The following is a 25013-nucleotide window of genomic DNA, read 5'->3' as shown; positions in this document are numbered from 1 at the left end:
CAAGTAGAAATAGCAAACTGTCCTCTGGGAAAAATCAGAGTATCTGAGCTTAAAAAAGAACTCTGTCCTCAAATGAGTTAGTGCACAAGTATTCACTAGGGAACCATGCATTCTTTGACAGTGTGGGCTCAGGACATGAAATAGTGGAGGTTTTTAAAGCATCTTAGAATATGGCTCATATACATCAAAGACTGCAGTTGTGGCCTAGAGTATTTTAAAACTTTCTCTTTCCTTTAAGGAATAAGCTATAATACAGTTTGTGCATTAGTCTGTGGTACCCCTCCTCAACTTAAAAATCTCAGTAAAAAAAAAAATGCAAATGCATAAATAAGGAACTGTCACCATCTTTCAGCACAAACTACAATATTTTTCAGAGCCATTCATTTTTCAACTCTCTGTAAATGATATAACTTTTTCCATCCATGAAAACAATTCATTAATTTTATTGTAAGACTTTCTGAGGTTACTCAATTCAGCAATCTTCAACGAAAAGAATTTTCTCTAGCCTAATATCTCTTACAAAGATTAATCAATATTCCACTTATCCTTCTGCAAATGTAAATCAATGCTGGACACCTCAGGGAAACACCTTCATTTACTTGAAACCTATGTATAAAGTTATCTTTTATACTCTCTTCTACAAACTAAATAACATAATATTCCTAATTTATCTCTGCAGTGTGTATTATCCATTAGCTTGTAAATTTTGATTTGTATCTGTATTTGATTATTTTATCAGCGTAGTTAACAGAAATGAAAAAATTCTCTGAGAATAATATACAGATTATTAAGATGGCATCTATAGATTAAAAACTCATACCAAGTGCTTTTATCTATTTGTTTTCTTGCCAAACAGCATAATATTGCTTGCTCATGTTTAGGTTAAAGTTAACTAAGAACCATGTTTTTTTTTTTTCCATTAATTCCACTAGGCTTAACCAGTAAGCCATTCTCTGAAATGAATTTCTAATTTATTTTTATCCCAGACATTTAATAACTAGTACTTGTCACCACTCTTCTATCCTGTTTGAATGAAACCATTTTGCAACCGCTCATACCAATTCTGAATTTTATTTATATCTCCTATTAACATTTATTTTCATTTAGAAACAACAATAAATCATGCAGAAATCTTTTTGATATCACATGCACGAGAGCACACATAACACCAATGAAGATACCGACTAAAAGGGACCTCACAGCTAGATTCTCAATGAACTCCTCCAAGATACAGGTAAGTCAGTCTTGGAATCTGGATACATTTGGTTTTCCTACTTATACTGCTAAAGTCAAGGCCATGTTTTTATTTAAAAAGGCTATGCTTTTGTAAGAATACTTTTCATCTCAAAGGAAACATTAAAAAAAAAAAAAAAAAAGCTCCTGCCATTGTAGGAGATGCAAAATTCCTGGGTCAGTAAGATCCCCTGGAGTAGGAAACGGCAACCCACTCCAGTATTCTTGCCTGGAAAATTCCACAGACAGAGAAGCCAAGTGGGCTACAGTCTATGGGGTCGCAAAAAGAGTCAGAAATGACTCAACATACATGCATGCATGCTCGTTAACAAATATAAACATCAAATAAACTATATAATTAAACAAAAAAAAAAAGCTACAGCTATCATTTTGCCCTTATATTGCATGTCACTCTGTAACTGAAAACACACTACTTGCTTTGTATGTTGTACTGAGAGTTCATGAGCATTACAGAACTATGAAAATATGCTTGCTAATGGTCAACATTGCATACTAAGCACCCAGTGACTTCTCTCCAAAACAATGCTCATAGACTTGCATAGTGGCTAAAATTCTTAAGCATGCTATACTTGAATATAACATAGGAATACATAAGATTTTCTAAATCTTCCAGTGCTTTTCCCATTTGACTTGACATTTATCACAATCGAAACAACTTCTCCATTCTTTATACCTAATTGAAAAAACATGAATGAAAACAACTTTCAAGACTTTAGCCTCCTAATAACCTTTTAGTAATACTTTTTCATTCTTCTCTATTTATTCAAAAGCATATTAGTTTAAAAAAAAAAGGCAACGTAGGCAGAACACAAAAGAATCAGAGTTCTTGTTATATTTTAAGTGACACAAGTTGAAAAGCAAAGTATATAAATATAACATCTAAATGTCCTTTATTCAAAGAGAAAATTTTTTCTCTTCTAAAGTGAATGCTGAGCTTTCATTTCTTATTTCTCTTCTTCATTTTCAACTTTCCTTTTCTTCCTAAACAATTAAGTCCTAAAACCACAACACAGGGCAGAGTCAGAATCCTGTAAGTAAGGTCAAGACGTGCAGAGAAGGACTGCCCAGCGGGTTATCAGTGGCCAAACTAGCTGAGAAGGGCACCAACAAGGCAGGGTAAGCACAGCCTCAATGAGGTGAGAAGAGCAGCCACGTGGAGGGGTAGCCCAGCATGTGTATCAGAGCCTAAGTGTTTGAGGTGGGTATCCTTCCCACAGAGTGGAAGTGATCCAGCATCAAGATTCAGAGTCCCAGTATGGTGAAGAGTGGTCTATACCAGGGACTGGTGCTGGTGTAGAGGACACAGGGTGAAGAGAGCATCCACACAAAGGCTTAACCTGAAGTAGGTCATCACAACCCAAGGAGAATGAGAAGGATGCACAGTCAGAAAGCAGCCCCGAGGGCAGTACCCAAGCCCAGGCAGAGTGAGAAGGGTCATCCTCAAGAAGGCGCAGGCTGGTGAAATGCAAGAGCCTAAGGTGAGGGAGAGGGCCTCCACACAATGGAGAGGACCAACATGTGGAGGTCAGAGCTAGAGAAAGGTAAGGAGGACGAAACTGCCAAGGGGTGGCTTGGTGTGGGGTATCAAAGCCTCATCAGAGGAGAGAGGAGCAGACATCCAAGGAGTGGCGACGTCCCAAAGAGGAGAGTCAGAACCAGAGTGGAGTGAAGAGGACATGAAGTGGAGTGAAGAAGAACTCCACACCAGACGGAGTTCGGCTTGGACTGGTGTGCTGGAATACAAGCAGAGAGAAAGGGTGTCCACAAGAGGGAAACTGGTGGACGGAAACAGAGTCCACGTTCCAGCAGGATGAAGCAGCTTCTGTGTAGCAGAGGGAGCAGTGCAGAGATGGAAGATTACAGACAGAACGGTTAGACAAAATAAGGAAGCATACTAAAGATAATACAAGCCAGGCTTTTCAATATCAACTAGGAGTATAATTACACACATTTTTTTCAAGCGTTCATGAACACCCACCAAGATGAACCATATCTTGGGCCATGAGACAAACCTCAAAAATTTTTTTAAACTTTTCGCTTAGCATAAGAGAACCAAACTAGAAATCAATAATAGAAAGACAACAGTAAAACCTCCAAATGTTTGGAAATTACACAACAGTTCAAAAAATCCTTGAATCAAAGAGGAAGTCTCAAATGAAGTAATTTTTAAAAATACACAAAAGGGAATGAAAATGAATATGTGAGATGCATTGAGAGCAGTAACGAGAGAGATTAAATATTAGACTACTAAAAAAATAGTATCAGGTTCCTATTTTAAGAAACCAGAAAAGAACAAATAAATATAAAATAACAAGATGTAAGAAAATAACAGATAAGAGCAAAAAACTCAATTAAATTGAAAACAGGAAAAATAAAGAACAATCAATGAAACAAAAACCTGGTTCTCTGGGGAAAAAAATCACTAATACTGGCAAACCTAGCAAGACTAACAAAAATAAAAGACAGAATGTACAAGTAATACAAGTAATGGTGCACTATAGACCCTGCAGTCATTCAAAAGATAATAAGGAAGTACTGCGAACAACTTTATGATGACATAAATTAGAAGAAATGGAACAATTCTCAAAAGCCTCATACTCCCAAAACTCAACCAAGACAAAACAGACAACTTAAATAATCTTGTAACCATTAAACAAATTGAAGTTGTAATTAAAAAGCTCTTTAAAAAGGAATATCTAGGCCCAGATGGTTTCACTGGAGAATCCCACTAAATAATTAAAGAATAGCTAACACCAATTTCAAACAATTTCTCCTGGAAAACTGAAAAGGAGGGAATACTTCTAACTCATTTTATAAGGCTAGCATTACCAGGATACTAAAACCAGACTAATGCAATTAAAAAAAAAAAGAGAGAGAGAGAGACAGAGAGAAAACTGCAGTCCAATACCCTTTAGAAACTTTGATGTAAAAATTCCAAACAGGCAATTCCCTGGTGGTCCAATGACTAGGACTGCTTTAACTGCTTTAACTGCTGGGGCCCAGGTTCCATCCCTGGTTAGGGAACTAAGATCCCACAAGCCACGCATGGCAAGTAAATAAATAAAAATTTCAAACACGATACTAGAAAACCAAGCCTAGCAATACAGAAAACAATGATAAGAAGTGAGGTTTATGACAAGCATACAAGGCATGCCCAACATTTAAAGATGAATTAACATAACCCACCAATCAACAGCTAAGGAAAGCTCCCGTGATACTGAGGCAGAAGAAGCATTTCACAAAACCAAGTAGGCAATCATAGTCAAAACCCAGCAGAGGGAAACTTCTTCAACCTATATCTAACATCACACAATGATGACAGACTGAATGCACTCCACATAAAATCAGGAACATAGTAAATATATCCTCTCTTAACACTCCTATTCACATATCACTGGAAGTCCTAGACAGGATCATAAGGTAAGAAAAAGCAAACACATTCGAAAGAAAGCAACGAAACTACCCCTATCTGCAAATAACATGCCTGTCACTGTCCCAAAGAATCAACAGTAAAACCTCCAGAACTAGTGAGTTCAGCAAGGCTCCAGGAATAAAGATAAACACAAATTTCAATCATATTTTAAAGAGCAAACAAATATGAAATAACAATGAAAATAAAAATTTAAACCATAATACTATTTATAATTGCTCCAAAGAAAATTAATAACTTAGATATAAATGTGACAAAACACATATATGATTTATATTCTAAAAACTATAAAATGCTGATGTAAGAAATCAAAGAGCTAAATAAATGGAGAGTCCTGCCATATTCATAGCCTGGAAGACTCAACACAGTAAAGGTGTCCATTCTTCCCAAAATTGATCCATAGTCTTAATGTAACAGCTATTAAAATACTAGGAGAGTTTTTAAACAGACATTTACAATCTTATTCAAAAATTATCATGAAAAGGCACAGAACTAGAAGAGCTAAAATAATTTTGAAAGGGAATAAAGTAGGATGAATCACTCTATCCAGTATTAAAGCTTACTATACAGCCAGAGAAATTAAGACAATTGGAAGAAGGATAGAGACATAGATCAGTGGGTCAGGAAAGAGAATTGAGAAAGAGACATATGCATATATGTCCAGCTGATTTCTGACAAAGGTATAAAAAATACTTTAACAAATGGTGCTGTAACAATTGAACATCAGTAGGCAAAAAAAAAAGAAAAAGAAATTGCAACCTAAGCCTCATACCTTATACAGAAATTAATACAAAATGGATCATGCATTTAAAACAAAATATAAAACTTACAGAAAAAAAAAAAAAGCAGAACATCTTCAGGTAGTAAGGCAAGGCAAAGAGTTCTTAGTCTTTAAAATAAAAGCATGGTCCACAAAAAGAAAAAAACTGAAAAACTGGACCTAGTTAAAATAAAAAATGTTTGCTCTATGAACAACCCTGTGAAAGGGATGAAAAGACAACCTACAGGCTACTAAAAGGTATTTGCAAACTACATATCCAACAGAGGATCTATATAAAGGACACATAAAGAATTCTTAAAACTCAACAATTAAAAAAAACAAACAGTCCACAAGAAATGGGCAAAAAGGATGAACAGATATTTCTCTGAAGACGACAAATAAGCACATGAAGCAATATCCAACATCAATAAACATCAGAAAAATGCAAATTAAAACCACAAATGGATAACACTAAATAGCTATCAGAATGGCTATCATATAAAATATATTACATATTTGTAAAATAATTACAACAAACGTTGGCAAAAATGCAGTGGATGCAAATCTCTCCTGCACTGTTGGTGGGAATGTAAAATGGTAAATTCTTCTCGAAAATAGTTCAGCAGTTTCTGACAAAACTTAAACATGCATTTATGACACACTACTCCAAGAAAATGAAAATACTATGCTCACACAAAAACCTATATATAAAAATTCACAGTTTCATTTATAACAGTCAAAAGCTGAAAACAATCCTTTAACATGCAAAATGCTTAAATAAAATGTAGTACATTCACAACATGGAATATTATTCAGGAATAAAAGAAACAAACTATTAATACAGGCAACAACCTGGATGTATTTAAAAAGAACTACAATAAATGGAAAAAAGCCAATGTCAAAGGTTACATACTGTTTATGATTCCATTTATATAGCATTCTTGAAATGACAAAATATAGAAATGTAGAGTAAATCAATGGTTGCTAGGGATTAGGGAAGGAGAAAATGATAGGAAAGAAAGCATATAAGTTTATAAAAGGACAGCATGAGTGACTTATAACAAAACTGTTTTGTAGCTTGATTACAGAGATGGTATACAAATCTACACCTGTGGTACAAAGCTGCACAGAACTGAACAAGTACATGTGAAATCTATACAAGGCTGATGAATTCTATCAGTATCAATTTTCTGGTTGTGATACCACACTTGTTGTTCAGTAGCTAAGTAGTGTCTGACTCTGCGATCCCATGAACTGCAGCACACCAGGCTTCCCTGTCCTTCACCATCTCCCAGAGCTTGCTCAAACTCATGTCCACTGAGTTGGTGATGCCATCCAACCATCTCATCCTCTGTCGCCCCTTCCTCCTCCTGCCCTCAATCTTTCCCAGCATCAGTATCTCTTCCAATGAGTCAGCTCTTTCCATCAGGTGGCCAAAGTACTGGAAGTTCAGCTTCAGCACCAGTCCTTTCAATGAATATTCAGGGTTGATTTCCTTTAGGATTGACTAGTTTGACCTCCTTGCTGTCCAAGGAACTCTCAAGAGTCTTCTCCAGCATCACAATTTGAAAGCATCAATTCTTTGGTACTCAGCCTTCTCTATGGTCGAGTTCAAATAGCTAAAGAGGAGAAGTCAATGCCTGGCTTCAAAGCTTCAAACGACAGTCTGACTCTTATTACAGGCTAATGCAGGTGGTGGCCTGAAGTTGAAGACAATTCTTATTTTCTATTCGAAATCCCTGGGGCCCCTAAGGATTGTGCTAAATCTCCTCTGCCTGCACTCTATAAATGTATCAATAAAGCCTGAATGACAGTGCATCTGTTTATAATGTTGTTAACTAAATATTTTAAGCTCACTGTTAAGATTTACTACTGCTCCAAAAAAGATTCCTTTCAAAATATTACTGCTCATTGATAATCAGATTGGTGACCCGGAAGTTCTGATGGAGATATACAAAGATTAGTGTTGTTTTCATGCCTGCTAACACAACATTTATTTTGCAGTAAGGAGTCATTTCAATTTCCAAGTTTTACTATTTAAAAATTACATTTTGAAAGCTGCCAAAGACAGTGATTTCTTCAATGGATCCGGGAAAAGTAAATGAAAACCTGTGAAGGATTCACTCTTAAAGTGTCATTAAGAAGATTTCTGTAAAGTATTAACATTAGCAGGAATCTGGAAGAAGCTGATGTTAACCTTCATGGAAGACTTTGCAGGGTTCAAGACTTCAGTAAAGAAAGCAACTGCACATGTGGTAGAAACAGCAAGAGAACTATAACCAGAAAGCAGCCTACAGATGTGAGTTAGTTGCTACAATTTCATGATAGAATTTTCAAGGAAAAAGAACTGCTTCTTATGAATGAGCAAAGAAAGTGATTTCTTGAGATGGAATACATTTCTGGTAAAGATACTGTGACGACTGTTAAAATGCCGACAAAAGGTTTAAAATATTATCTAAACTTAGTTGATAAAGCGGAAAAGCGTTTGAAACAAGGGCTGATTCCAATTTTCAAAGAAGTTCTACATGCAAAAAATGCTATCAAACAGCACTGCATGCTACATTACAGAGAAATCAGCACAGTAGAAGGAAGAGTCAACTGATGCAGCAAACTTCATTGCTGTCTTACTTTAAGAATTGGTATATCCACTCCAATCTTCAGTGACCACCACCCTGAAGTCAGAAGGCATCAACACTGTGCTAAAATCCTTCACCAGCAAAAAATTATGACTTACTGAAAGTTCAGATGATGGTTAGCATTTTTTAACAATAAAGTAATTTTAAATTAAGGTATCTACATTCTTTTAAGACACAATGCTACTGCACACTTAACAGACTATAGTACAGTATAAATATAAATTTTATGTGCACGGGGAAACCAAAAAGTTTTTGTAACTCACTTTATTATGATACTTGCTTTACTCTGATGGTCTGGACCCTGCAGTAAGTCTGAGGCATGCCTGCATACATATATACATATATGTATGTATATATACTCACATACATATCCATATGTGTAAAGCAAACTGGTACTTCCTTACAAAATATTATTTTAAATATAAGTGAATTATATTAACCAAATGAAAAATAGAGGTTGGCAAATGGATTATAAAAAAAAAAACAATAATTCAACTGTATGTTGTCTACAAGTGACTCACTTTAAATCAAAAGACAAAACCTAAAATATAGAAAAAAGCTATTTTGTGCAAATAACATGCAAATAGTAACCAAAAGAGAAATAGGTTTCTTTTTTTTTTTTTTACTAACATTAGCCAAAATAAACCTTCAAAAAAAAATGTTACAAGACAAAGAGACAGATGCCATAGATTGATAAATGGGTCAATTTCTTAAGAACATATAAAAAGTATAAAAGTAAAAATACCCAACTTCAGAGCCCCCAAAATATATAAAGAAAACATGGATATAATTGAAGAGAAAAATAGACAGTTTTACAATAGGTGGAGACTTCAAAAATCTACTTTCAATGGACAGAACAAGGTGAAAAATCACCAATGCAAAAAGACAGGACTTGAACAACACTATAAACTAACTAGATCTAAAAGACATATAGAAAATACTTCACCAAACAACAGTTGAATCAACATGTTTTTTTCAAGTACACACGGAGCATTCTCCAAGATAATCATCAGTTCAGTTCAGATCAGTTGCTCAGTGGTGTCCAACTCTTTGCAACTGCATGGACAGCAGCATGCCAGGCCTCCCTATCCATCACCAACTCCTGGAGCTTGCTCAAACTCATGTCCATTGAGTCAGTGATGCCATCCAACCATCTCATCCTCTGTTGTCCCCTTCTGGTCCTCTGTATCCCTTTCTCCTCCTGCCTTCAATCTATATTGACTATATATTAACATATGACTAACATATTGACTACATATTAACATATGTTAGGTCAAAATACAAATCCAAATACATTTAAACAGGATTAAAGGAATACAAAGTATTCTCTCCAGTACGATAGAATAAAGCTAAAAATCAAGGAAAAGAAAAATGGAAATTCATAAATATATGGAAATTAAACAACACACTCAACAAATGGGCAAAATAAAAAGCAAGAAAGAAAATTAGAAAGTACTTTGAGATGAAATGAAAATGAAAAGTAAACATACCAAAACCTATAGGGGGTAGCAAAAGCAATGCTCAGAGGGATATTCACAGCTGTAAATGCCTACATTAAAAGAGAAGAGAGATTTAAGGACTTCCTTGGTGGTTCAGTGATTAAGATTCTGAACTTCCAATGCAGGGATAATGGATTTAAACCCTGGTCAGGGAATTAAGATCCTGCATGTTGTGTGGTATGGCCAAATAAAAATTATTTTAAAAAAACCATAATATCTAAAATTATTACAACAAAACGATAGACAACCCAATTAAAAAGTGGCCAAAGGACTTGAATAGATATTTTTCCAAAGAAGACACGCAAATGGTGACATCATTAGCCACTAGAAAAACGGCAATCAAAATCACAAATAAGATACCACTTTATACCTACCAGGATGGTTATATTCAAAAAAATGAAATACAACAGGTGTCGGTGGGGATGTAGAGACATTGGAATCTTTGTACATTGTTAAAGTGCTTCAGTTCAGTTGCTCAGTAGTGTCGGACTATTTGCAACCCCATGAACTGCAGCACACAAGGCTTCCCTGTCCATCACCAACTCATGGAGTTTACTCAAACTCATGTCCATTGAGTTGGTGATACTACTGAACCATCTGTCATCCCCTTCTCCTCCTGCCTTCAATCTTGCCCAGCATCAGGGTCTTTTCCAATGAATCAGTTTTTCGTATCAGGTGGCTACAGTATTGGAGCTTCAGCTTCAGCATCAGTCCTTCCAATGAATATTCAGGACTCATTTCCTTTACGATGGACTGGTTGGCTCTCCGTGCAGTTCAAGGGACTCTCAAGAGTCTTCTCCAACATCACAGTTCAAAACCATCAATTCTTTGGCACTCAGCTCTCTTTACAGTCCAACTCTCACATCCATACATGACTACTGGAAAAAACCATAGCTTGACTAAATGAACCTTTGTCAGCAAAGTAATGTCTCTGTTTCTTAATATGCTGTCTAGATTGGTCATAGCTTTTCTTCCAAGGAGCAAGCATCTTTTAATTTCATGGCTGCAAGTCACCATCTACAGTGATTTTGGAGCTCACGAAAATAAAGTCTGTCACTGTTTCCATTTTGTTTACCCATCTATTTTCCATGTAGTGATGGGACCGAATGCCATGATCTCAGTTTTTTGAATGCTGAGTTTTAAGCCAGCTTTTTCACTCTCCTCTTTCACCTTCACTAAGAGGCTCTTCAGTTCCTATTCACTTTTGGCCAAAAGTTTGGTAGTTCCCCAAAAAGTTCAACACAGAATAACTAAGACCTAGCAATTCCACCCCTGGATATATAACCAAAATAACTGAAACGTGTTCAAACAAAAATTGTACATGAATATTCACAGCAGTGGCACTTCCCAGATGGTGCCAGTGGTAAAGAATCCGTATGCAAATGCAGGAGATGTAAGAGACATGGGTTTGATCCCTGGGTTTGGCAACCCACTCCAGTACTCTTACCTGGAGAATCTCACAGACAGAGGAGCCTGGAGGGCTATGTCCATGAGGTCGCAAAGAGTCAGACACGACTGAAGTGACTTAGCACACATTCACAGTAGCACTACTCACAAAAGCCAAAAGGTAGAAATCCAAATGTCTACAAATGAATGGAGAAACAAAACATGATGTGTCTATACAATGAAGTATTTTTCAGCCAACATTGAAAACAGTATGCTAAGTGAAAGAAATCAGACACAAGAAGCCACATATTGTATGAATCCAGTTAAATATCAGGAGTCAGCAAATCAATACATACAGAAAACTGATTAGCTACTGTCAGGGGTTAGGGTGAAAGTGAGAATGGGGAGCAACTGCTTAATGGGTACAGTTTCCTTTGGGGTGAAAATGTTCTAGAGTTTAAAAGTGGTGGCTGTGCAAAACTGTGAGTGTACTAAATATCTCTTCATAAGCTGTAATCAAGATTTGCCCAGAAAAAAATCAACACCTTAGATACAGAGATGACACCACTCTAATGGCAGAAAGTGAAGAGAAACTAAAGAGCCTCTGGATGAAGGTGAAAGAGAAGAGTGAAAAAGCTGGCTTAAAACTCAACATTCAAAAGACAAAGATCACGACATCTGGTCCTATCACTTCATGGCAAATAGATGGGGAAAATGTGGAAACAGTGTCAGATTTCATTTTCTTGGCTCCAAAATCAATGCGTACAGTGAATGTAGCCACAAAATTAAAAGACACTTGCTCCTTGAAAGAAAAAGTATGACAAACTTAAGAGAGTGTATTAAAAAGCAGAGACATCATGTTGTAGACAAAGGTCTGTCTAGTCAAAACTATGGTTTTTCCAGTAGTCATGTATGGATGTGAGTGCTAGACCATAAAGAAGGTTGAGTGCCAAAGAACTGATGCATTTGAACTGTGGTGCTGGAGAAGACTCTTGAAAGTACCTTGAACAACAAGGAGATCAAACCAGTCAATCCTAAAGGAAATCAATTCTGAATATTCATTGGAAGGACTGGTGCTGAAGCTAAAGCTCCAATACTTTTGGCCACCTGATGCAAACAGCTGACTCACTGGAAAAGACCTTGATGCTGGGAAAGATTCAGGGCAAGAGGAGAATGGGGTGACAGAGGACGAGATGGCTGGATGGCATAACTGACTCAAAGGACCTAATTTTAAGCAAACTTAGGGAGACAGTAAAGGATAGGGAAGCCTGGTGTGCTGAAGTCCATGGGGTTGCAAAGAGTTGGACATAACCTAGTGACTAAACAACAACAACAAATGTCTCTAGAGGTCAGTTTTATATTATTTTACCACAATATGGTACTAGAATAGTAAAACTCACAGACAGAATAAGTAGAATGGTGATTGCCATGGGCAGGCAGAGGGGGGCACTGGGGAATTTTAAGGGGCATAGAGCTTTAGCTTTGCAAGATGAAAAGTGTTCTGGAGACTGGCTGAACAACAATGTGAATATCTTTAATAATACTGAATTATACACTTAAAAAATGGTTAAGATGGTAAAATTTCTGTGCATTTTACCATAATCAAAACATAAAATTAAAAAAAAACATAAAATTTAACAAATACATGATGGCATTTCATGAAAACTACTAGCATTTCTCATGATACAAAAATCTTTCATAAGATATTAGTAAATCAAATTCAGTAACACAGAAAAAAGAAAACCAAAACCACCATGACCAAATGAGGCTTAGACCAGGAAAGCAAGGTAAATTAAACACTCAAAAACCAACGTATTTTATCACAGTAATAGAGGAAAAAAGAAAAGACATGTTATCAGCATAGTACATTAACAAAAATCATTTGACACATTCTACTCCAATTTATGACAGAATAAAAAAAAAATCCTCACCAAACTAGGAACAAAAATAAACCTCCTCAACCTGATGAAGAACATCTACAGAAAACCAACAGCTTACATTGTACTTAACAGTGAAAGGGGTAAGATAAGAAAAAGAAGGCAAAGATGTCCCTCTTCTCACTTTCATTTAGCATTGTTCTGGAGGTCCCAGCCAACGCCAAAGAGCAAGAAAAGAAAGCAAAGTACCTATCGGTAGGAAAGAAAAAACTGTTTAGATAAGTAGACGACATGATGCTTAATGTGAAAAATACAAAACATTCTGCAAAAAAACTACTATAACAAGTGAATTTTAAGAAGTTGAAGCATACCAAGTCAATATTAAAAGCTCAATTCTGTTGCTTTCAAATTAGAAATGAAATTAAGCATACAGTATAATATAAAATTAAAATTACATGATTTATAGTAGTATCAAAAACATAAGATACTTAAGAATAAATACTATAAAATATGAGCATATTTTATACCTGTACCTGAAAACTACAAATCATGCAGGAAAAAATAAATGAAAATTTAAAAAAACAATGGAGAGACATGACACATTCACAGATTAGAAGACTCAATGTGAGTACGTCAGTTTTTCTCATTTTGATCCGCAAATTCCATATGCATGCATGCTCAATCACTCGGTCGTGTCCAACTCTGTGCAACCCCATGAACTGTAGCCCACCAGGGTCCTCAGTTCATGTCATTCGCCAGGCAAGAATACTGGAATGGGCTGCCATTTCCTCCTCCAAAGGATCTTCCCGAACCAGATTTTGAACCTCTGTTTCCTGCACTCCTGTACCAGCAGGTAGCTTCTTTTTTTTCTTGCTTACTGTATTTTTAATTTTGATTAAAAAAAAAAAAAAAGACGTGATTACACAGAAAACATCGTCCGTCACAGAACCATAAACTGAGCCAATGCAATGGGAAACACGTGTCACCGCCCCTTCGGGTGCCCTCCTACCACTGACTCCCCTGGAGGGAGCTCAGGAGCGGTAGTACTCAAGCAGCTTCTCATGCGTAGGTTTCAGAATCTTCTTGTCTGCCATGTTCACCACCCATCCTGGAGCCAGACCAAAGAAAATCTGCCGTGGATCCTTCCGAGTACCGAGCATTTTGATGAGTTCGTCTTTAGTGATGTCGGGTAAAATACAGCCATACTTCTTGGCGAGCTCCAGTCTTGCTTCAGGAAATCCGGCGGGATCCGCTAGGTAGCCTCGGTTTCTCGCATCAGTGTAGTAGGGCACTAGTGCCTGGGGCAGGGGGGAGCATCCGCTTGGGAATGGGTTGCTCACGGAGAAAGAATGGGATGGGTTTGCGCAGAATTTCCAGGCTTCGCGTGTCGTAGAAGGCGGTCGTGACGACATCCCCATTCCTCTCGATGGCGGCGATGGCCAGCTCAGAAGCTAGCTGAACTTCGATGTTAACTTTTGCCTTAAAGGTGTCAGCACCCTCCTCTACCAGCTGGACTCCACAGTCCCTTTTAGATGGCTGGATGGTAACACCTCACCCATTGACCAGCTGGGTTAAGTCAATAGGTTGTGTGGGATCAACACGGCCCAAGTCAATCAGGTACTGAAGCCTGTTGAGACTCAAAGGCTGATACTGGCGTCTGAAGCTGTGTCCTTCATTAAACCCGTATTTTGGGATTCGAAGGTAAAATGGAGTCTGGCCTCCCTCAAAGCCCAGCCGGGGCCGGGTTCCTCTCTGACGTTCTCCCTTGTGACCCCTGCCACACTTCCTACCTCTTTTCTGACCTCTTCGTCGTCTTTCCAGTTTCCTATAGCCCGGGTTCGGCCTCAAGTTAGCCAGGCTCACACGAGGCAGAGCCCGAAGCAGGTCCAGGGCCCCGGGCCCTGCGCCCTGCACAGGGCCGGCCATGACCTGCTTGCATGAGATGCCACAAGGGCGCCTCGCAGGTAGCTTCTTTACCACTGAGCCACTGGCTTCCCTGGATCTTCCCTGAAGTAAATTTCATATTTACCTCAGTCACTCAGTCGTGTCCAAGTCTTTGCAACCTCATGGACTATAAAGTTCACAGAATTCTCCAGGCCAGAACACTGGAGTGGGTAACCTCTCCCTTCTCCAGGGGATCTTCCCAACCCAGGGATTGAACCCAAGTCTCCCACATTGCAGGCAGACTCTTTACCAGATGAGCCACAAGGGAAGCCCAGGAATACTGGAGTGGACAGCCTATCCCTTCTCCTGTGGGTTTTCCTGACCCAGGAATTGAACAGGGGTCTCCTGCTTTGCAGGCATATTCTTTACCAAATGATCTATCAGGGAAGCCCAAATTCCACATACTTCACACAAAATTCCAGAAGACAATTTTCTTTTAGTAATTAATAAGCTGACTCTAAAATTTAGTGGCATGCAAAGGACCTCAAAGAGCCCAAATAATTTTCAAAATAAACAAAAAAAATCAATGAGATTTTAAGACTTAACTAAAAAAAATAACAGTAATTAAGTTAGTATAGTATTGGCATAAGGGTACACGTCAATGGAATAAAATAAAGTGCCCAGAAGCAGATCATGCATATATGGTCAACTGGTTTTTGACAAGGAGGCTGAGGCTAACTCTGCAAAAAGATATAGGAAAAACATTTTGCCACCATGGGATGGCAAAGGTTTCTTACATGTAACACTAAAAACATGAATCACAAAAGAAAAATTGATAAATGAAAGTTGAGCAAAATTTTTAAAAATTGCTTTTCAAAAGAAAATAGAATTAAAAAGCAAGCTGCAGGATGGGGGGAAAACGAAATACTTGACAACTTACATCTAGAATATATAAAAAACTCTAATACTTCACTATCAAGAAGGAAGAGGGTGAGTGGGTAAAAAAAAGGCAAGAGATATGAACAGACACTTAACAAAAGAAAACTGGCCAATGAACACATTAATCACTGAAGGAACACAAATTAATCCCACAAGGAGATATCACTATACTCATTAGAATCATCAAAATTTAGAGAAATGACAATACTAAGAGTTATTGAATATGCAGAATGATGGAATGCTCATACATTCCTAGCAGGACTGTGAAATAGCAAAACCATATTGGGAACCAGTTTGGTAGGTTTTTTTATAAAAAATAAACACAACATATAAGAACTGGAAAAAAAAAACCATATAAGAACTGTACAAAAAAGATCTTCATGACCCAATTAATAACAATGGTGTGATCAATCACCAGGAGCCAGACATCCTGAAATGTGAAGTCAAGTGGGCCTTAGGAAGCATCACTACAAACAAAGCTAGTGGAGGTGATGGAATTCCAGTTGAGCTATTTCAAATCCTAAAAGATGATGCTGTGAAAGTGCTGCACTCAATATGTCAGCAAATTTGGAAAACTCAGCAGTGGCCACAGGACTGGAAAAGGTGTTTTCATTCCAATCCCAAAGAAAGGCAATGCCAAAGAATGCTCAAACTACTGCACAACTGCGCCCTACTACTGTGGGTGAGAATCCCTTAGAGGAAATGGAATAGCCCTCATAGTCAGCAAAAGAGTTTGAAATGCAGTACTTGAGTGCAATCTCAAAAATGACAGAAGGATCTCTGTTTGTTTCCAAGGCAAGCCATTCAATATCACAGTAATCCAAGTCTATACCCCAACCAGTAATGCCTAAGCTGAACAGTTCTATGATGACCAACAAGACCTTCTAGAACTAACCCCCCCCCCAAAAAAAAAAGATGTCCTTGTCATCAAAGGGGACGGGAATGCAAAAGTAGGAAGTCAAGATATACCTAGAGTAACAAGCAAGTTTGGCCTTGAAGTACAAAACGAAGCAGGGCAAAGGTTAACAGAGTTTTGCCAAGAGAATACACTGGTCAAAGCAAACATCGTCTTCCAACAACATTAAGAGAAGACTCTACACATGGATGTCACCAGATGGTCAACACCAAAATCAGATTGATTATATTCTTTGCAGCCAAAGATGGAGAAGCTCTATACAGTCAGGAAAAACAAGACTGGGAGCTTACTGTGCCTCAGATCATGAACTCCTTATTGCAAAATTCAGAATTAAATTGAAGAAAGTAGGGAAAAACCACTAGATCATTCAGGTATGACTTAAATCATATTCCTACAATAATACAGTGGAAGTGAGAAATAGATTCAAGGGATAAGATCTGAGAGAAGCCTGAAGAACTATGGACAGAGATTCATGACATTGTACAGGAGGCAGTGATGAAAACCATCTCCAAGAAAAAGAAATGCAAAAAGGCAACATGGTTCTCTGAGGAGGACTTACAAACAGCTGAGAAAAGAAGAAAGCCTAAATGCAAAGGAGATAAAGAAAAATACACCCATCTGAACACAGAGTTCCAAAGAATAGCAAGGAGAGACAGGAAAGCCTTCCTAAATAATCAATGTAAAGAGATAGAGGAAAACAATAGAACTGGAAAGACTAGGGATCCCTTCAAGAAAATTAGAGATACCAAGGGAACATTTCATGCAAAGATGGGCACAGTAAAGGACAGTAATGCTATGGACCTAACAGAAGCAGAAGATATTAAGAAAAGGTGGCAAGAATACAGAAGAACTATACAAAAAAGATCTTCATGACCCAGATAATCACAATGAGAACCAGACATCCTGAAGTCCGAAGTCAAGTGGGCCTTTGGAATCATCTACTATGAACAAAGCTAGTGGAGGTGATGGAATTCCAGCTGAGCTATTTCAAGTACTAAAATATGATACTGTGAAAGTGCTGCACTCAGTGTGCCAGCAAACTTGGAAAACTCAGCAGTGGCTAAAGGACTGGAAAAAGCTAGTTTTCATTTGAATCCCAAAGAAAGGCAAAGTCACGGAATGTTCAAACTACCACATAATTGCATTCATTTCACATGCTAGCAAAGTAATGCTCAAAATTCTTCAAGCCAGGCTTCAACAGCACTTGAACCGAGAATGTTCAGATGTTCAAGCTGAATTTAGAAAAGGCAGAGGAACCAGAGATCAAATTGCCAACATCCACTGGATCATAGAAAAGTAGGTAATTCCAGAGAAACATCTACTTCTGCTTCATTGACTACACAGAACAAAGCCTTTGACTCTGTGGATCATAACAAACTGTGGAGAATTCTTAAAAAGAAATGAGAATACCAGAACACCTTACCTGCCTCCTGAGAAAGCTTTATGCAGGTCAAGAAGCAACAGTTAGAACTGGACATGGAACAACAGACTGGTTCCAAATTGGGAAAGGAATATGTCAAGGCTGCATATTGTTACCCTGCTTATTTAACTTATATGCAGAGTACATCATGTGAAATGCTGGGCTGGCTGAAGTACAAGCTGGAATCAAGATTGCTGGGACAAATATCAATAACCTCAGATATGCAGATGATACCATCCTTATGGTAATTAGCAAAGAGGAACGGAAGAGCCTCTTGATGAAAGTGAAAGAAGAGAGTGAAAAAGTTGGCTTAAAACTCAACATTCAGAAAACTAAGATCAGGGCATCTGGTCCCAACACTTCATGGCAAAATGATGGGGAAACAATGGAAACAGTGAGAGACTTTATTTTCTTGGGCTCCAAAGTCACTGCAGGTGGTGACTGCAACCATGAAATTAATACCTATGATCGACCTAGACAGCATATTAAGAAGCAGAGATAATACTTTGCTGACAAAGGTCCATTTAGTCAAAGATATGGTTTTTCCAGTAGTCATGTATGGATATGAGAGTTGTACCATAAAGAAAGCTGAGCGCAGAAGAATCGATGCTTTTGAACTGTGGTGTTGGAGAAGACTCTTGAGAGTCCCTTGGACAGCAAGGAAATCAAACCAATCAAATCAAAGGAAATCTGTCCTGAATATTCATTGGAAGGAATGTCGCTGAAGCTGAAACTCCAGTACTTCGGCCACCCGATGCGAAGACCTGACACACTGGAAAAGACCCTGATGCTGGGAAAGATTAAAGGTGGGAGGAGAAGGGGACGACAGAGGATGAGATGGTTGGATGGCATCACTGACTCGATGGACATGAGTTTTAGCAAGCTTCAGGAGTTGGTGCTGGACAGGGAAGCCTGGATGCAGTCCATAGGGTCGCAAAGAGTTGGACATGACTCATCGAATGAATTGAACTGATCGTGGTAATGGGGGTTTTTAGCAGTCAAATTTGTAGTAATCTTGTACTAACACACTGAGACTCTACCAAGAATTTTACACTTTGCTAGAAAGCAGAAGTTTACTGAAACCTAAACAATATGCTCTAAGATGTCAAGTGTTCTCTAAGCCTGGAAGCTGAACATGTATCAGAACAATAAGGCAATGATGCTGCTGCAGCTGCTAAGTCGCTTCAGTCATGTCCGACTCTGTGCGACACCATAGACAGCAGCCCACCAGGCTCCTCTGTCCCTGGGATTCTCCAGGCAAAAGTACCAAAGTGGGTTGCCATTTCCTTCTCCAATAAGGCAATTCAGGACTATTAATATATGATGTCAAACTAATTGTAATAGCTGTAAGGACATTCACATCCCTCTCCATGGTGTAAAAAAAAGAAAAAAAAATGCCTTGCAAGATGATCATAAATTAAATGTTAAAGAATCAAATGTTTTCCCATTATAAAAAACACTACTTGAGATAATGAAAAGTCTACTTCAGGGAGCAGAATAGTCAAAGAATTCCAGTTTAAGAGGTTACTGCTTAATCAAGTGCCATATCAAATTCAGACTAAAGCAGTACTTTGAATTCTTATACTCTGCAATCTAATCCCCCAAACATCATTGTTTTTGTCTTTTATACCTATGATTCTATGATTTAATAAGGTAATTTTTAACTTCAGTCTATCTAGAACATCCTCTACAAAAATTATTTTTAAGGCCTTAAGATGAAACATTTCATGTAGCTATCTTTAATTAAAAAAAAACAAAGAAGAAAAAAGACCTACTATATTCAAACATACAATTCAATGATAAAAATTAGTACTATTTTATCAATGTTTAGGTATGGCCTTCCTCTAAACTTAACTTTTATAATTTATATTAATACATTCCTCTACAGACATCTTCATTTATTAAGATGTCAAAACTTGACATGTATGTTAAGGAAAAATTATACAAAGTAAATATGCTTCAAACACATCATTAATAAACTGGAATAATACATCCAAACAGCTAAGAACTCTCTCAAAATTGAAAACCCCTTATTTGAAACTATCAGAAGTTAGCAAACTGACAAGTATTCTTGTGAAAGATGACAATAAAATGAATGTTCTCTTCCATTTCAGATGCTAAAGCAAAACCAAAAGTAACTGCTATGCCTCTGATTACAACAATATCAACCTACATCAATAGAAGAGCTAAGTTTCAAAATGTTCCCTCTTGATACATGACCGCTGCAGATATTTCTATGAAACAACTGGGAAATTGAATAAACCAGAAAACACAAATTGGAGAGTGTTTGTTCTGCTGTTTATTTCTTTTCCATTTTATGTTTGTGTGTGTGTGTGTGTGTGTTCTACTTTTCTTTTTGGCACCACAGAATATTATTTTTTCTAAAAGTCTTTGTTCCCATAAGACCAATGACAGGATGACATCAGAACATATTTATAATTTTCTATTTTCAAAAAAATATTCTCTCTCACATACTAATACACTTCATACACTTCATATAAGGCTTTGTCTCACCTGGCCAGTTCTTTAATTAAGTTTGCAATGCGTCTTTTGTCTTCAAGACACAAATCCTTCAGTGATGCACTCTTTATTTCTCCCCTGCAGAAACTCTAAAACAAACAAACAAAAATCATTCTGATTAACTTTCACAAAAAACAATTTTCAAGACTTTTCAAGAAATTTCTTAAAATGAGCACAAGAGATGAAATTTCTTGGATCTCTTTTATTTGTTAGAAGACTATCTATTTCATTTAAACCTACTGTGAACTCAAAACAGGTTAAGGAACGGCTGTCCACCAGGGGACATCATGAAATTTACACAGGAAAAGCAGAGAGTAAGAACTCACAGGTACAAATGTGCCTGCTTAAGTATTAGGTAATAATAAGGAAACAACCTTCCCCTGGTGAATGTCACAGAAACAAACACCTAATGGAAGATACTGAGATCCCTTCTGACACCACAGTCCCATGGCTGCTTGAAGGTATACTAAGGCTGGCAGCAGAGAACCAGTTTCTAAGCTCTCAATATATCCCAAGGTTCACTCCAAAGGGTATTAGATCAAAGAGTAATAGTAATACTAGGTAACATTATATCTAGTATTATTAGGAATATTCTAAGTATTTTATGCTTATTAATACATTTCATTTTCACCACAATGCTATTAGGTAGATATTATTCCTATTCTATAGTGAAGGTACATATCTTGCCTAGGAATATAGCAGTTAAGTAGCAAAATCGAGATTCAAGCATTGATTCCACAGTCTATGTTCTTACCCACTGTACTATCCTACCTCTTATACTATAAAAATTCTTCTAGTACATGAACATCAAAGAGGGGTCTTTAAAGCCATGAAATCTAGGAATTCACAAGGTACCTGCAGGTAACACATAAAAGGAATATGTTTAAAAAAATAATCTTTGGCGTTGGCAGTTACGCAACCACAAAGTAAATCAGTCCAATTACTTCATGTGGCCAAGAATAATCCAAGACCCCTAAAATGAATCCTGGAAGCACTGTTAGCCAAAGATGGGAAAGATAAGGGAGGAAAAGGAAATGGGAAACAAGATATGGTAAAAAAAAAAAATTAAATGAATTTGGTTTTAGATTTTAGATATGGTCAGTTTGAGATGCCAGGAGGACATTCATGAGGAAATGTTTAGGCAGGAAGCTGGAAATGTGGGTCTGGACCTCAAGTCAGAAAAAAACATAAAAATTTAAAATTCAGCCATATGCTGCTATCCATAATGTTTATATTTTTATTGTTTTCTTTATATTTTTCTATGTTTTAAAATTTTCCTTAAAATTAAGAAAAAAATACTAGTTTTTAAAAATCAACTCCTAATCCAAGAAAATAAAACTGGTAACTAAAAAGACAAAAGGAGGATCAGAAGCATACAATATTGTAGGAGAAAAAAGTTTTAAGAAGAATGTGGGGTTAACAGTGGTAATAATCAAAAAAGGGAATATTAAAAGGAGTCACTGGATTTGGCAAAGGGAAAAATTGCTGAAAACCCATTAAGAGATTTCAGTAAACAAAAAAGAGAAACTCTTGCAAATAGGCAAGAACTTCAGCAGCATTGTGTTCAGGCAAAAACCTGAAAACACAAATGTTTGTCAACCAGAGTTAAACTGTGGTATGTTTATACAATGGAATTCTGCAGCTACTGATTGTTAGTTGACATTCATCCATCTTCAAACCCACCCTACCCTGCTTTGCTTTGTGAGGCTGAGGCTCTGGAAACCTCAATTCTCCTTTGCCACATCATTCTCTATTATGCTGTGCTTAGTCACTCAGTCATGTCCAGCTCTTTGTGAGCCCATGGACTTACAGCCCGCCAGGCTTTCCAGTCCATGGGAAATCTCCAGGCAAGAATACTGGAGAAGGTTGCCATGCCCTCCTCTAGGGGATCTTGCCAACCCAGGGACTGAACACAGGTCTCCCGCATTGCAGGCGGATTCTTTACCATCTGAGCCACCAGGGGAGCCTGTTCTCTATGAAGCTCTACCAACAGGGAGAAGGAGAGGCTCTGAGAGGAAGAAAGGACACATTCCTTCCTATTGCTTTCTGTCTCTCTCAGTGTTGGCCCTGCCAGAGATCCTCACCCTGGCAAGAACAACCCATTCCAGTTGGTGATTCTTCCAGGCCTCGCAGAACCAGCCTTTGTCATGTCTCCTTGGAGACAGCAATACCCCTTAGGCTAGTTCCCCATCATCAAAGTTCCAAATTTCAGCTCTAAGTGGCCCCTCCTCCAAGTTTCTAGGTTTTAATAATTCCGATTTGTTCTGTTTTCCCAACTCTAGAGATGGTGGTTGTGTCTTACTGTTATTACCTACATGATAAATTAGCATGGCCCTTTTTGCCTTTCAGTTCTCCAGCACCAGTTTAACAAATTTTTATATACTAAACATACTCTCAGTTGAAATAACTGAGTAAACCCTGATTGAAATATCAGTGAAAAGAAACTAAATATGACAACATGCAGCATAAATAAACCTCAGAAACATAATACTGAACAAAAAAAAACAAATCAGACAATATGATATGAGAATTTTCATAAAAAGTTGGAAATATACTTAAAACTATGGGATTCCCTGGTGGCTGAGAAGAGACCTGCAATGCAGGAGATGTGGGTTCAATCCCTGGATTGGGAAAGATCCCCTGGAAGAGGAAACGGCAACCCACTCCAGTATTCTTGCCTGGAGAATCCCTTGGACGGAGGAGCCTGGTGGGCCACAGTCCATCAGGGTTGCAAGAGGTGGACACAACTTAGTGACTACACCACCACCATTGTTTGAAAAACAAATACGTGTTTACACCATACAGGACAGCAGCTGATAAACTACGACTGCAAGCTAAATCTGGCTCAGAGTTTATTTTTGGAAAAAAAAGTTTATTAAAACACAGCCATGCATATTCATTTATACACTGACATACATATGGCACTTTCCACACTATCATGGCAGAATTAAATAATTAAGACAGAGGCCATGTGTCTCACAAAGGCTAAACATTTACCATCTGGCCTTTTACAGAAACAGTTTGTCAACCCCTGATAAAGAGAAACAACAGAATGATAAACACAAAATTAGAGATTACCAAATAAGATGCTATGCTATAATAAGGGAAGAATAATACATCTCTCATATATTATCTCAGACTGCAAGGAAGTCTGAGGCTCTTCCCTGTCAATCTTTCTTTCCTTCTCCTCTCACAGATGCCAGACTTGTAGTGAAATCTTAAGTCTCTCCTTGATTTATAATAGCATCATGGCAATTCAATGCAGAAATGAATGGTTCCCTCAATAATTGGTACTGAACCAAAAGACTATCAGTATGAAAAAACGATTTGGAATAAGGTTTGTCACATTTTTAAATCTCTTTACGAGACAACTGAAATAAAAGGAATCCAAACTGAAAAGGCAAATGTAAAACTCTCTCTCTTCACAGATGGCATAATTTTGTATATAAGAAGTTGTAAGAAAATCACCAAAAAGCTATTAGATTAGAACTAATAAATGAATTTAGAAAGGTTACAGGATAAAAAATCAACTATGTTTCTAGCAGTCAAAAATCCAAAAATGAAATTAAGAAAACAATTTCATTAATAGTAGCATCACAAAGTATAAAATACTTAAAACTTGAAAATAAATTTGGCATGTACACTGAAATCAACAAAACATCACTGGAAGAAATTAAAGATCTAAATAAATAGACAATTTACACACCATATTCAAGGCTTAGAAGACAATATTATGAAGCTGAGAGTACTCGCCAAATTGATCTAAAGATTTAACACAAGGTAGGAGTAGCAGAGTCGGAGATATAAACTATGGGGTGTAAGGCTCAAGGATGTACTCTACAATACGGGGAATACAGACAATATTTTGTAATAACTGTAAATGGAAAGTAACCTTTAAAGTTGTGCAAAAAATTAAAATAAAAAAAAGACTCCCAATCACTTAATTTATGCAATTAACATATACAGAGTATTATATATAAAACAGATAACCAATAAGGACCTACTGTATAGCACAGGGAACTAGACTCAATATTTTACAATAATCTATAAGGGAAAAGAATCTAAAAAGAAAATATATGTATATATATACACACATACATAATTATAAACACATATATATAAAACTGAATCACTTTGATGTATACCTGAAACTAACACATTATTGTAAATCAACTGTATTTTTCAACTTTTTTTTAAAAAGATTCAACACAATTGCTACCAAAATCCCAAGTTGACTTTCTGCAGAAACTGGCAAGCTGATTCCATTAATTCCTATGGAAATGCAAAGGACCCATTATAGCCAAAACAACCTTGAAAAAGAAGAACTTGGACTATTTACACTTTCTGATTCTAAGACTTCTGCCAAGCTACAATATATTAAAACAGAGTGGTATTGGCATTAAAACAGAAATACAGATCAATGGAATAGAACTGAGATTACAGAAATAAACACTTACATTTACGATTAAAAGATTTTTCAACAAGGGTGGCA

General features: G+C 37.2%; 1 protein-coding gene, 1 long non-coding RNA gene and 1 pseudogene across 5 annotated transcripts in view; 1 reads left to right on the top strand and 2 right to left on the bottom strand.

The window, feature by feature from the left end:
* LOC110122156 (uncharacterized) overlaps positions 1–20266 on the top strand; it is a 31878-nt gene extending 11612 nt beyond the window's left edge. The window contains exons 2-3 of the long non-coding RNA XR_002309131.2: positions 1108–1234; positions 20116–20266. This is a non-coding gene — a long non-coding RNA (uncharacterized lncRNA). The remainder of the gene's footprint in view (positions 1–1107; positions 1235–20115) is intronic.
* The window catches only part of KIAA1328 (KIAA1328 ortholog), a 406763-nt gene that overhangs the window by 368898 nt on the left and 12852 nt on the right, over positions 1–25013 (bottom strand). For 3 of the 4 annotated variants that reach the window (XM_020869551.2, XM_020869550.2, XM_020869547.2), the window contains one exon: positions 20516–20610. In XM_020869551.2, coding sequence (XP_020725210.2) covers positions 20516–20610 — 95 coding nt within the window. Of the gene's footprint in view, positions 1–20515; positions 20611–22466; positions 22597–25013 lie in introns of those variants that run through there. The other variant, XM_020869553.2, reaches the window with a different exon arrangement.
* LOC110122154 (large ribosomal subunit protein uL15m pseudogene) lies at positions 13754–14964 on the bottom strand (annotated as a pseudogene).

This window comes from Odocoileus virginianus, chromosome 22, assembly GCF_023699985.2.
Source record: "Odocoileus virginianus isolate 20LAN1187 ecotype Illinois chromosome 22, Ovbor_1.2, whole genome shotgun sequence".
Lineage (NCBI taxonomy): Eukaryota > Metazoa > Chordata > Mammalia > Artiodactyla > Cervidae > Odocoileus > Odocoileus virginianus.
This window is presented reverse-complemented; position numbering and strand designations above follow the sequence as displayed.